A 14389-nucleotide genomic window follows, 5' to 3' on the forward strand; every position below is an offset into this window, starting at 1 on the left:
ATAAAGAACAGCATTCCACGAGTCAAGAAAAATCTACTAAATGTCATCTAAGTTCCCAGTGCTGTGCTAGATGTTATTAGTAATTTATTTTTATAACCCTTAGTGAAACCAATAGCTGTGCTGCCAAGTCAAATTATAGGATAAACATAGGATTCCCCAGAGATCTATGCCATGACGGCCTTTGCTTATCCCCTTCTGAAAATAACCAAGAGCATTTGGATATTTGGACTGCATGACCATCAGCCTATTAACATAATAATAAAAATTATTTATGTTATAAGCTATGCCAGTATCTTACCAATGATACTGGAAATACACACTCTTTCACAAAGCAGGCACTATATGTTATATATGGCTATGAAAAGCTAACAAACAACAGAAAATATTATTTAAGTGTAACAAGGCCTAAAGAATGCTGCATTAAGATCATTCATTTCTGCCATTTCCATTACACCCCACTTCTGAATTTGCAACATGATCACAGATTTTAAAGCCTTCAAACCCAACATTTCAAAGAACAATGATATAGCCAGGGAGTACAACAAATACTTTAACAATTGTTAGTGTCAGAGCTCTGGCAGACAGAAGGCTTGAGAGAATGAGAGAGTTTTGTCTTTGAAGAATTTATAGACTCACTCCTGAGAAAAGAAATACACAAAAAAGGTTCTTTTGATCTGGAATGCTGGTTATGGGTGTGTTCATTTGTAAAAATTTAGTGAGCTGTACACATTTCATATGTGTGCTTTTTCTGTTATGTAATACTTCAATAAAAAGTTTAAAAATTTTTAATAACATTAACAGTAGTACTGAACAACAGTATTAAATACAAAATGAAAAATATTGACAATTCAAGGAGTTCAGGAAGGACCAGTCAATGTTAATAATAAAAGCTGTAATAGTTGGGGCACGTGGGTGGCTCAGTCAGTTAAGCGTCTGCCTTCGGCTCAGGTCATGATCCCAGGGTCCTGGAATCGAGTCCTGCATGGGGCTCTTTGCTCAGTGGGGAGCCTGCTCTCCCTCTGCCTGCCGCTCCCCCTGCTTATGTGTGCTCTCTCTCTCTCTTCCCCCTCTCTCTGACAAATAGATAAATAAAACTTTTGAGAAAAAGGAGAAAGAAAAAAAAAGCTGTAATAGTTAAAATGTATGAACCAGTTACTATATGCCAGGCACCGTGCTAAATAAGCATTTTATAAAATCCCTGTGAGATCGTCATTTTATCAGCAAGATCTGCCATAATTACTTACTCCCTCCTCCTTGAAACTCCTTCCTTTCCATTCCAGGCCAATACACTCTCCTGGTTTTCTTCCTAACTCACTAGGCACTCCCTCTCAAAATGCCCTTCTTCTCTGACTTTTAAAATTGAAATACTCTGGGGCTCAGACACTGGTCCTCTTCTCTATCTAGACTCCCTGGGGCAGAAACTATATTTCCATTTTACAGATGACAACAGTGAGACACAGAGAAATTCATATCTAGGTAATCAAGACGTCAGAGCCCATGCTCTTAACTACCTCATTATTCTGCCTTCTTTGGCCTTCCGTAAAAGAGGCAGGACAGAGCTACACACATTCCACATTCTGGTGCCCTCAGTAACTGAGAAAAGAGACAAAGAGTGAGGTATATGGGTCCTTCTGTCATAAGATATTAAGGACGGATATCAGGCACCAAGCCAGCAGGAAACCAATAGTCACAAGTTCTGTTAAACAATTTTCCTTCCTAAGTTTCTTCACTTTTTTTTTATTTTAATTTTTTTTAAGATTTTATTTATTTGCCAGAGAGACAGCCAGCGAGAGAGGGAACACAAGCAGGGGGAGTGGGAGAGGAAGAAGCAGGCTCCTAGCGGAGGATCCTGATGTGGGGCTCGATCCCAGAATGCTGGGATCACGCCCTGAGCCGAAGGCAGACACTTAACGACTGCGCCACCCAGGCACCCCTCTTCGCTTTTTATTTTGGAACTTACTTCCCAAGGAAGATTGGGAACACTTTCTGGAACATAGATTCTCAAATCTAGATACTCACTTAAATAATCTGGGGAGCTTTTAAAAATACATATGGGCCCTATGAAGACCTACTTAACCTAAGAGATTTCAGGAAACTGTGTTTCTAAGACGCACCCAAGCAAATTCTGAAGCTGACAGCTCAGTACCTGAATTTAGGAAGCCTTTATTCTAGAGAGGATTCTCTGGTCCTCAGAGGCTAAGTAGTGACTAAATAGTGACTTCTGCCTAGAAGAGGCTGAAAATGAAGTGAGTCTGGAGAGGTAAACTAATTCCAAGGAGTAATAAGACCAATCAAGACACTACAGCAGTGACAGTGGAATTCTAGATCAGGACACCAAACATTTATGTTTGTTACCATGAAAGAGTCTGCAGCCAAGTGATGCCAACCCTTAGCTTAGGAAGGGGTCATCCAGGCAGCAAGAATCAATATAATATTTGAGCACTCATATTCTCAGTACTCACAAAGTAATATGAGGGAATCCAAGGGTATTAAGAGATACAACCATTGTCCCCAGGCAAGAGAAGAAAGCATTGTTAACACTGCCATTTTTGCATAAATATAAATGCATATACAAGTAACAATTATTATAGAACCAAAAATGGTGAAACTAAGGCAAAGAAGCCATTTCAGTATGCTCACTTAAGTCTTACCTCTGTAAGTGCATGCAACTGTCCTTGATGTACACACACACCCATGAACCTATGAAACAAAACACATTTTTTTAAACAAATGAAAATACCACAACTGCCATATTGAGAAACTAGTTTAGTTACTCATGCATTAGAAACAATTCAATACCTGTGAAGTCTCCTGGGTTCCTGTACAACCCTGTAGCCTCTCTAACTTTGATACCAGGCTGGTAAATTTCTAAGTTTACCATGAAACATCTGGTTGTGGCAAGATCTAGTGGTAAAAAGCAACTGTGGAAGAGAGAAAGGAGTAAGCCTTAAAAATAGCATGGTGTATTAGAAAAGGCACCAAAGCACCAAACTGGAAGTAAGGAAACGTGATGCTGGTTTCAGCTCCACTACTATCTGACTACACACTCACCAAAATTTTAAAAAATTAAAAGAAAGAGAGAGAGAGAGAGAGAGAGACTAACCCTATTTGAAGTTCAGTTTCCTCATCTAGAAAGTAAGTAGGTTGGACGACCCAAACTGAGGTCTGTAATTTATAAACTACCAACTATGAGAGAGAGGGGAAAAAGGAACACATTTGCTGGAAAACAAAGAACTAACTTCTTAACATTAAAAGAACTTATCCAAATATGTTAAAAAAAAAAAAAAAAAAGGGAACCCAGTATAAAAGTAAGCAAGGGGTGCCTGGGTGGCTCAGTCTGTTAAACTTCTGCCTTCAGCTCAGGTCATGATCACAGAGTCCTGGGATCAAGCACCCTGTTGGTCTCCCTGCTCAGCAGGGAGTCTGCTTGTCCCTCTCCCTTTGCCCCTCCCCCTGCTCATGCTCGCTTTCTCTCTCTCAAATAAATAAAATCTTTAAAAAAAAGAAAGAGCAAGGGGCGCCTGGGTGGCACAGCGGTTAAGCGTCTGCCTTCGGCTCAGGGCTTGATCCCGGCGTTATGGGATCGAGCCCCACATCAGGCTCCTCCACTATGAGCCTGCTTCTTCCTCTCCCACTCCTCCTGCTTGTGTTCCCTCTCTCGCTGGCTGTCTCTATCTCTGTCGAATAAATAAATAAAATCTTAAAGAAAAAGAAAAAAAGAAAAAAAAAAGAAAAAGCAAAAAATGTATATAATTCACAGAAAAAATGTCTAATAAAAATATCAAAATGCTCTAATTCACTCATAATTAAAGAAATACACATTAAAAGAAGAAGATACTGCTTTTTAAATCTATCAAATGAACAAAGATTAAGATTGATCATGCTCAGTGTTGCCCAGAAGGTGAGAAAACAGGAACAGGAAACATTGTTAAATTCTTGGCACAATTTTTTCTTTTTTTTCTTTTTTAAAGATTTTATTTATTTATTTGACAGAGATAGAGACAGCCAGCAAGAGAGGGAACACAAGCAGGGGGAGTGGGAGAGGAAGAAGCAGGCTCATAGTGGCGGTGCCTGATGTGGGGCTCGATCCCATAACGCTGGGATCACGCCCTGAGCCGAAGGCAGACACTTAACCGCTGTGCCACCCAGGCGCCCCTTGGCACAATTTTTTCAACAGGTAAATGATTATATCTAGCAAACATTTTAATTGCTCCAACAATTTCACTTCTCAGAATTTATGTTACAAATATATCCAATTTGGGTACATATAAAAGGACATTTACTTCACACTGTATATCTAAATACCCGCCAATAAAAGACTAGTTAAGTATTTACAGTACATTCCTAGATTGGAATACTATATAGCCATTAAAAAGAATGGACTAGATCTTTATGCATGGATATGGGAAGATATCCAAAATACACTGTTAAACAAAAACAGTGAGCTACAAATCCCATTTATATAAAAAAAGTTTGTATATTAATAGAAAATGTCTAGGAAGCACTAATAATAATATATGATGTCATTTATATCTGGAATCTACAAAACAAACAAAACAAGACAAAAACAGACTCATAAATACAGAGAACAAATTGGTGGTGGTTGGGAGGAGCACCGATGGGAGAAACAGGTGAAGGGGATTAAGAGGTACAAACTTCCAGTTATAAATAAGTCATAGGGATGTAAAGTACAACATGGAGAATATAGCCAATAATATTGAAATAATTTTGCATGGTGACAAATGATAACTACACTTATGGGAAGCATTTCATATTATATATAAATGTTGAATCACTATGTTGTACACCTAAAACTGATATAATATCGTATATCAACTATACTTCAAATTATTTTATTTTTTTTAAGATTTTATTTACTCATTTGATAGAGAGAGAGAGAAAAAAAACACAAGCAGGGGCAGCAGCAGGCAGAGGCAGAAGCAGGCTCCCGCTGAGGAAGGACCTCAATGTGGGACTCGATCCCAGGACCCTGCGATCATGACCTGAGCCGAAGGCAGAAGCTTAACCAACTGAGGCACCCAGGTGTCCCTCAACTATACTTCAATTTAAAAAAAGAAAAGAAAAAGAAGACGGGAAGACACTTGAGAAATATCTGGGGAAAAGGCCAGGTAAACACAGAGGCAGAGATAGGAGTTATGCTGCCATAAACCAAAGAATGTCTGGGGTCACCAAAAGTCAAAAGAAACAAGAGAGGATTCTCCCCTACAGCTTCCAGATGAAGTGCTGCCTATCAACACCTTGATTTCAGACTTCAGAACTGTGAGAGAATAAATTTAGATTGCTTAAAGCCACAAGTTCATGGTACTTTGTTAGGCAGTCCCAGGAAACGAATACAATGCATGACCGATTTTCTACAAAGGTAGGTGCAAAGGCAATTCAGTAGAGCAAAAATAGTGTTTTCAACAAAGGGAGCTCGAACAACTGGATACACATATACAAACAAACAAATCCGATGAATACCTTTTAGCATATATAAAAATTGACTTAAAATGGATCATAAACCTAAACGTAAAACCAAATCTATAAAATATCTGGAAGAATTCATAAAAGAAAACCTTTGTGACCTTCTATTAAGCAAAGGTTTCTTAGACATGACGCCAAAGCATAATCTATAAAATTAAAAAATGATTAATCAGACCTCTTTTTAAGATTTTATTTATTTATTTGAGAGAGAGTGAGCGACAGAAAGAACACAAGCAAGGGGACCAGCAAGGGGAGAGGGAGAAGCAGGCTCCCCACTGAGCAGGGAGCCTGATGCAGGGCTTGATCCCAGTACTCTGGGGTCATGACCTGAGCCAAAGGCAGATGCTTAATCAATGAGCCACCCAGGCACCCCAATTAATTAGACTTCTTAAAATTAAAAAAAAAAAAAAAAAGAGCACAAGATTTTGAAGATTATTTATTTATTTATTTGAGAGAGAGAGAACAGAGCGTGTGAGAACACGAGTCCGGGGCACGGAGGGAGAGGGAGAAGCAGACTACCCACTGAGCAGGGAGCCCAATGAGGGGCTTGATCCCAGGAGTCTGGGATCATGACCTGAGCTGAAGGCAGATGCCCAACCGACTAAGCCACTCAGGTGCCCCATCTTGAGCTCTTTTTAAGACGCTGTTAAGAGAATGAAAAGACAAGTCATAGACAGCAGTGCATGTGTCTAAGAAAAGATTCATGTTTAGATTTTTTTTAAGATTTGTTTACTTATCTTAGAGGTGGGAGGCGCAAAGGGAGAGGTAGACAGAGAATGCCAAGCAGACTCCACACTGAGGACAGAGCCCAACACAGAGCTTGATCCCACAACCTGGAGATCACAGCCCGAGCCAAAATCAAGAGTCTGACGCTCAACTGACTGAGCCGCCCACCCCATGTTTTTAGATTTTTTTAATCTCTCAAAATATAATAATAACCCAATTTAAAAAATAGAGAAAGACTCAAATAGACAATTCACTAAAGAAGAAATACAGATGGAAAATAAGGACATGAAAAGATGCTCAAAATCATTAGGGAAACGCAAATCCAAACCATAAGGTGTACTATACACCTATTAGAATGTCTAAAATTAAAGACTTGGAGTACCAAATGTTGGTAAAAATGAAGAGCAACTGGAATACCCACACAGTCCTGGTGGGAATATGAAATGGTACAACTACTTTGGAAGACAGTGAGATAGCTTCTTAAATAAACATGTACCTATGATCCAGCTATTCCACTCCTAGGTATTTAACCCAAAAGAAGTGAAAGCATATGTCACTACAAAACTTGTACACAAATACCCATTAGCAGTTGAAGGAATAAAACAAATTAGTGGTATTCACACACTAGACTACTCAGCTACAAAAAGGAATGAACCGGTGATATACGCAACAGCAGATAAATCTCAAAATAATTATGCTGAGTGAAAAATCTGGACCCAAAAAAGTACATACTGTACCATTCCATTTATATAAAGTCTATAAAGTAAAATGCATCTATAGTGACAAAAGGCAGATCAATAGTTGCCTGAGAGGGGTGGAGTTTATGGGGGTGCAAAGGGGAGAGAGGAAATTTTGAGGGAGGATGGATATGTTCACTACCTCATGGTGATGGTTTCATGGGTGTATATACATATGTCAAAACTCACTGCGGTGCACCCTTTAAATATGTGCAGTTTATTGTACGTCATTTAAATCTCAAGAAAGCTATAAAACAAAGAAGAAAAATAGTAAGTGGTACTGACGAGGTAAGGGGTAATTTTTATTTTTCAGTGTACACACGTTATAGTTGAAGTTTTTTCAACCAACAGGTTATATTTATATATAAAAATAATTTAAAAATAAAAACCATAAAAGATGATTATTACTGATGATGATCATTAAAGTGGGAGAAGATAAATGTCACAAAGCCAGCGACAATTGTGTTTGGGTTGCCAAAAAGGAAGTCTTATTAACAATGCCCTCAAGGGGTACCTGGGTGGCTCAGTTGGTTAAGCGTCTGACTCTTGATTTCGGCTCAGGTCATGATCTCAGGGTTGTGAGATGGAGCCCGGGGTTGGGCTGCGACTCAGTGGGGAGTCTGCTTGAGATTCTCTCCCTGTGCCCACCCCCCACCCCCGCTCATGCGCACTTCTCTCTCTCAAATAAATAAATCTTAAAAAAACAAAAACAAAAAACAATGCCCTCAAGTCTCAAGTAAGCTCTAATTTAGAAAGGCAAAGAAAAGGGGAGACTGACTACAAGTGAGAGTAAAGGGAAATCAGTGACAAGGCTGAAAAGGACCATAAAGTTCCATGAAGGCAGAGTCCAGGTCATACTCTTCCTTGTGTTCAAAGCACCGAACAGTGCCCAGCAAATAGTATGCACGTGCAGTAAATGATCTTTGAGTGAAACGGAACTGAGTGAGGGAGAATGAGTGGCTGTAACATCACAGCAGAGTTTTAAAGACATGCCACTTTGACCAAAATTACAAATGTGGAAATTTCAGAGTTTCTCCAAAAGGTGGTTTCTGGACCACTAGTTTTCTCTAAGTACATCCAGAGACTTGGTGGGAACTTGAGAAAGGAAAGAACCCAAGGAAAGATGTAGGCAGTACTGAAAATAGGATGCAGGAGCCAATGATCATTTGAAACTTACCTCTGGCTTGGGAATAAATGGGAAATGAATTGATAAAGAGTTAAAAGTCTCTGAAGTTAGAGGGTGTGAACTCAAATCCCACCTCACTCTACCTTTTCCCTCTCTATAGGTAGAATAACATTGCCCAGAACATAAGGCTGTTGGAAGAGATTAAATGAAATTATGAATATAAAGTTCATAGCACAGTGACTGGTACAGAGTAAGAGTTCAAAAAAAAAAGTATCATAATTATAACTTAAACGTGGACCAGGTAAGAATCAAATTCAGTCACAAGGTGACTGGGCAGAAAAGCTTATTTCTTTTTCTTTTACAGATTTTATTTTTAAATAATCTCTACACCCAAAGGGGTTCAAACTCATGATCCCAAGATCAAGAGTCGTGTGCTCCACTGACTGAGCCAGCCAGGCACCCCGAAAAGCTGCTTTTTATGTGCCCACTCTCCTCTTCATTCCCTAAACTTGTCCCTACCTTCACTTCCTGCTCTGGAAAAATGGTACATTTAACTTCATTCGTCTGTCAGTTTCTTTACTATGAAAATCACTACCTAATATGGAAGAGGGTGAGTAGGAGGAATGTGGGGCAGGTAAAAGTCTAACAATCAACATAAGTAATACAGAGTGCTGAAAGACTGAATCTGGAATGCTGGCTGTTTCTGGCCAGCATGGCCCAGTGTCTATGACCTATGCAGAAAGAGCATCAAGAATGTCAGTTACTGTCAGAAACTAGTTGGGTAGAAATGAAGAGGCTGGGAGCGCTTGGGTGGCTCAGGCGGTTAAGCGTCTGCCTTCAGCTCAGGTCATAATCCCGGGGTGCTAGGATCGAGCCCCACATTGGGCTCCCTGCTTAGTGGGGAGCCTGCTTCTCCCTCTCCCTCTGCTGCTCCCCTGCTTATGCTCTCTCTGTCAAATAAATACAATCTTAAAAAAAAAAAGAGGAAGCTGTAGTAGAACAGAGGAAATATGGACAAGATGAATGAGAAACTAGTTAATCTGAGGGAGTTGCAGTTGTTACAGGTATTTTTAAAATAGGTCACTCTTCTCTAAGTATCTGTACAACTCCCCAGTCATTGGAATTACAAGAATCAGCATGCCATTTGTTTATTAAACAATTATTTTTTAATTTACTTTTTATTTTTTATTTAAATTTTAGTTAACATATAGTGTAGCATTGGTTTCAGAAGTAGAATTTAGTGATTCATCGCGTACATATAACGTCCAGTGCTCAATCCAACAAATGCCCTCCTAAATGCCCATCACCCATTTAGTCCACCTCCCTTCCAGCAACCCTCAGTTTGTTCTCTAATAGTTAACAGTCCCTTACAGTTTGCCTCCTTCTCTGTCTTTATCTTAATTTATTTTTCCTTCCCTTTCCCTACGCTCATCTGTTTTGCTTCTTAAATTCCACATGTGACTGAAATCATATATTTGCCTTTCTCTGACTGACTTATTTCGCTTAGCATAATACCCTCTAGTTCCATCCACATCGTTGCAAATAAGCAATTCTTTATTGAGTGGCTACTATGTGCAAGGCTTTAGGGACAGGACAGTGAATAAAACAAAGTCCCTGCTCTCACAGAACTTTCATTCTAGGGTTCTTTCTGTTGGAAGGCAACTGTAATAGAAAGTTAAGTGGGTATTTTGCAGAATGTGGCTAAACTGTATGTATAAATAGCTGTTTCTAGTGAGCCTCTCATAGAAAGGATGCTTCTCTTGAGATTAAATGGTATCCCCACCTAAGAATAATTCTATTCCCAGGGCACCTGAGTGGCTCAGTTGGTTAAGCATCTGCCTTTGGCCCAGGGTCCTGGGATCAAGCCCCATGTCGCAGGGAGCCAGCTTCCCCCTCTCCTCCCCACTCATGCTCTCTCTCGCTATCACTGTCCCTTTCTCTCAAATAAATAAAATCTTTTAAAAAAAGAATAATTCTATTCCTATTACTCCACCATAGCAAAAGGAGATAAAGTAAATATGATAAGCTACATTTCTTTCTTCATTATGGCTTTCCAAACTATAACAGGCCCTACCAGGGGTGGGCTAACTATGGCCCACTATTTGTTTTTATAATTTTTTTAAGACTTTATTTATTTATTTTTGCATGCACGAGAGAGAGAGAGAGAGAGAGAGAGAGAGGACACAAGCAGGGGGTAGAGGCAGAGGGAGAAGCACTCCCCGCCGAGTAGGGAGCCCAACGAGGGATTCTATCCCAGGACCCTGGGACCATGACCTGAGCAGAAGGCAGACACTTAACCAACTGAGCCAACCAGGAGTCCAGTTTTTATAATTTTTTATTGTAACACAATCATGGTATTGTCTGTGGCAGCTTAGTTGGGATAGAGACTGTAAGACTTGCAAAGACTAGAATATTTACTGTCTAGTCCTTTACAGAAAAAGTTTGCTGACCCTTGCACTAGAGCATAGGGATCTATCCATTCCCATCTAGGGGAACTTAAGCAAGTTACTTAATCTTTATAAATCTCAATGTCCTCATCTGCAAAAATGGACCCAAAAATAACACCATCTTAGAGGCTTGTTAGGAGAATTAAACTCAACAGTTCAGGTATAGTATTTAACAATGTCTAGCCCATGCTCAAATCAAACTTAGTGGCTTTTAATTTATCATTATTAATGATCCTAAATTATGCCATTCCTTACATGGCTATTAGGGTCACATTTCAAAACACAAAATATGTCATTACCGTCTTCATAACACTTCAATGGCTCCCTTCTGCCTATAGAATAATGTTGAAATTCCTTACCACAGTATTTAAAACTTGATCTGCTCCAACTTATCTTTGGATCCTCATATTTTCCCATGAGCCTTATTTTTTGTCCATCTCTTCATCTCCTCTGGTTCTATCCTACAAATATACTTAAATTCCCCCATCTTAAAAAATGCTTCTCTTTCCCCCTCCCTAAAATATATTAATTCACTCTTTTCATTTGTTACCAAACTTTTAATAGGTTACATTCACTATCTACATTTCCTTCACTCATTCTTAAACTCATTATAATTGGCCTTCTGCCCATATCACTCTTTTGTAACTTCCTTACTATGAAGGATTCAGAGTTTTATTTATTTCTGCATTTCTAGTACCTAGTACAGTATCTGGCACATAGTAAGCAAGCTCTCAGTAAAGATTTGTTGAATGGCATGAATGATTTTTATGACTTACAAACTTAAATTCAAGCTCTTCTCTGAGTTGGAAGACTATTTTATTTCATTTTACTAAAAATCATCCTTCCAAGATCAGCTAAAATTTCATCTTCTCTATGCTGATCTCCTGGATATCTTCAGCTAGTATTATTCCTCTCTCTTCCTCCTCCTCCCCCCAACAGTACTGCTATACACTTTTCACCCTGCTTTGAAAGACTGCTCATAAGTGTAACTGAGGGGGTCCAGGGTCTGCAGTAAGACTGCTTATATTTGAATCCTGATTCTGCCACTTCATGATAACCTCTCTGTATTTTAGTTTCTTCACATGCAAAATGGAGGTATTACTATTACTTAACCCAAATGGTTAGTATGAAGATGAAATGACATAACTTGGGCTCCCCGAAGATAACAAGCTCTAGAATATGTTAGCTACTCTTCTTTTAACATTTCTAACTCTTTCTTCAGGCTGGAATATAAGAAAGGTTTTCAAGAATACAGATCTCTTCTCATTTGTTTCTATATACAGTGCCTGATACACAATGCTTTGCACATAAGATACTAAACAAACACTTCTTGAATGCAAAAGCAATAATCACCAAATTAGCTTGACAATGTAAATTCATTTTCTAAGAAAGAACATTTAGAGGCAGGTACAAGGCTGGAAAGCCAAGAGGTATTTACTTTATTTAATCAAATATTTATATAGAAGCTAGGCAATAGGATTCTACTAGCAAAACAATGGCTATATTTTAAAGTCATGGGCCGCCTAGAAGCTGAAAAGACCTAGTTTGGGTGTGATATACCCTTGCTTCCCTTCCCCCACAGGCCCACCATTCACTATGACCACATCATCCACAGACATGTCACAGCCAGCACATTCAGGCAGGCACTGGCTTCATGTGACGGTTTTCTGCCTACCTTCTCCCCACCCCCGACTCCCATCACCACATCACAGTGGTGCAGCACAACTCTACTTCTATGTGAAACTTTTCTGCCTGACCTCCTCAACCTCATTTCCTTTCCACCACCCACCACATCCAAAACAGTGTCACCGAGCTCACAAGCTAAGACAGGCATTAGCTTTATACTGGAAGAAGAGCTCGAGCAGAGTTCATCATTCTAGTTGCTATAAAAAGCATATACTTTAAAAGGCAAATACTACTCGTACTTAACAGGGAAGTGATATATCCTTAGAAAAGTATTTAATGTCAACAGTAAGTTTTTACTGAAATTATTATTGCTAATTATATTAAAATCTAAGTTGTGGATGAAGCCTCAAATCTTTTTTGGTATGAGACCAGACCTAAAAAAATACATTCTGAATGATTCTTACCCCCGACTACCACCACCCAAAATCATGCCAGCTAGAATTATTTGGCTCAGAAAGAGAGCACTTTGTTAATGCATATGCTCTAGACTGAGTGATTACTGAAATTTATTATTTTTAGTTTCATATTACACACACACTCATGTTAAGAAGTAGGAAGAGTTGTTGTTTTTTAAACCAACGCTTCCTAAATTATAGTGTGCAAACAAATCACCTGGGAATTATGTAAATCACAGGCTCTGATTCTATAGGTCGGGGCAGGGGGAAGCTGAGAATCTGAATTTTTTTTTTAAGATTTTATTATTTATTTGAGAGAGAGACAGAGAGACGCAGAGAGAGTGAGAGGGAGAAGCCGACTCCCTGCTGAGCAGAGATCCTGATGTGGGACTCGATCCCAGCACCCTGAGATCATGACCTGAGCCGAAGGCAGACGCTTAACCGACTGAGTCACCCAGGTTTCCCGAGTCTGAATTTCTAATAAGCTCCCAGCTGATGCTGATCCTGCTAGATCCCTGGACCACATACTGAGTACCAAGGCTCAGTCTACACAAAAGACAGCTGATCACCCAATCTAAAGTTAGTAAGACCCTAAGAGGAAACTCCCAACTCTGATACTACTAGTAAACTAGACTTTGACCAGAGACTTAATTTGCCTTAGTCTTTCTTGTAACATGATTTACTATTTTCCATAAAGTGTTATTACCATGCTTTTATACACCCTTTGACTTTTCTCAGACTGTTTCCACTGCCTAGAATGCCCCTCCCCTCATTTCTACATAGTTAGATTCACCCACCCTCAAAGCCCCGTTCAAATACTTCCTTTCCCACAAAACAAATCTGGCTCCCTCCAAGTAGGAGTACTTCTGAACTAGCATGCTTCTGAACTACCAAGGCACTCCATCTACACCACTCTCCCATGGCATCATCATTTCCTACCTTTAACAATGTTTTATAAAATGAAATAAATTCTCTTGCCTGTCATATGACAGTATACAAATACTTGCTGGGTAAATTTAAAACACGATTCTGACCACTCAAAAATTATTGAATGCCTACTATGTGTCAGGCACTGGTAATGATTTTATGATTATGATAGCAACTGATTCTTAAAGAGCACTTACTATGCAGGCATTGTTTTTATATTATATTCATTTAATCCTCATAATAATCCAATGAAGTAATACTTTTTTCCTCCCAATCATATTGATAAAGAAACTTAGGCTCCGGGGCGCCTGGGTGGCTCAGTCGTTAAGCGTCTGCCTTTGGCTCAGGGCGTGATCCTGGCATTATGGGATCGAGCCCCACATCAGGCTCCTCCACTGGGAGCCTGCTTCTTCCTCTCCCACTCCCCCTGCTTGTGTTCTCTCTCTCTCTCTCGCTGTCTCTCTCTCTGTCAAATAAATAAATAAAATCTTTAAAAAAAAAAAAGAAAAAAAAGAAACTTAGGCTCCGAGAAATAAAGTAACCTGCCCAAAGTCATACAGACAATATGTAGCAGAGCCAGGCATCAAACCAAAACAGTGGATTCTGTGCTCTTAAGCACAATGTTATATTACCTCTCCATATAGTTATAAAATGGATAAAAAAAATAAACAAGACACAATACCTTTTGTTAAGAAGCTATTGGCTACTCAAGTTTTTGAGGCAGCTCACAGCTCCTGATCAAAGTCCAAATTCCTTAGCATATTATTCAAGAGCATGAATGATCTGACCCACACCTCTCTTCCCATATCTCCTATTACATCCACCCGCATTCTCTATGTGTTAGTTATATAAGCTGCTACT

General features: G+C 39.3%; 1 protein-coding gene across 1 annotated transcript in view; it reads right to left on the minus strand.

Moving 5' to 3' along the window:
- The window catches only part of TESK2 (testis associated actin remodelling kinase 2), a 127526-nt gene that overhangs the window by 37436 nt on the left and 75701 nt on the right, over positions 1-14389 (minus strand). The window contains exon 4 of the mRNA XM_045799694.2: positions 2652-2700. Coding sequence (XP_045655650.2) covers positions 2652-2700 — 49 coding nt within the window. The remainder of the gene's footprint in view (positions 1-2651; positions 2701-14389) is intronic.

This window comes from Ursus americanus, chromosome 12 (assembly GCF_024610735.1).
Source record: "Ursus americanus isolate L20-20 chromosome 12, mUrsAme1.1.p, whole genome shotgun sequence".
Taxonomy (NCBI): Eukaryota; Metazoa; Chordata; class Mammalia; order Carnivora; family Ursidae; genus Ursus; species Ursus americanus.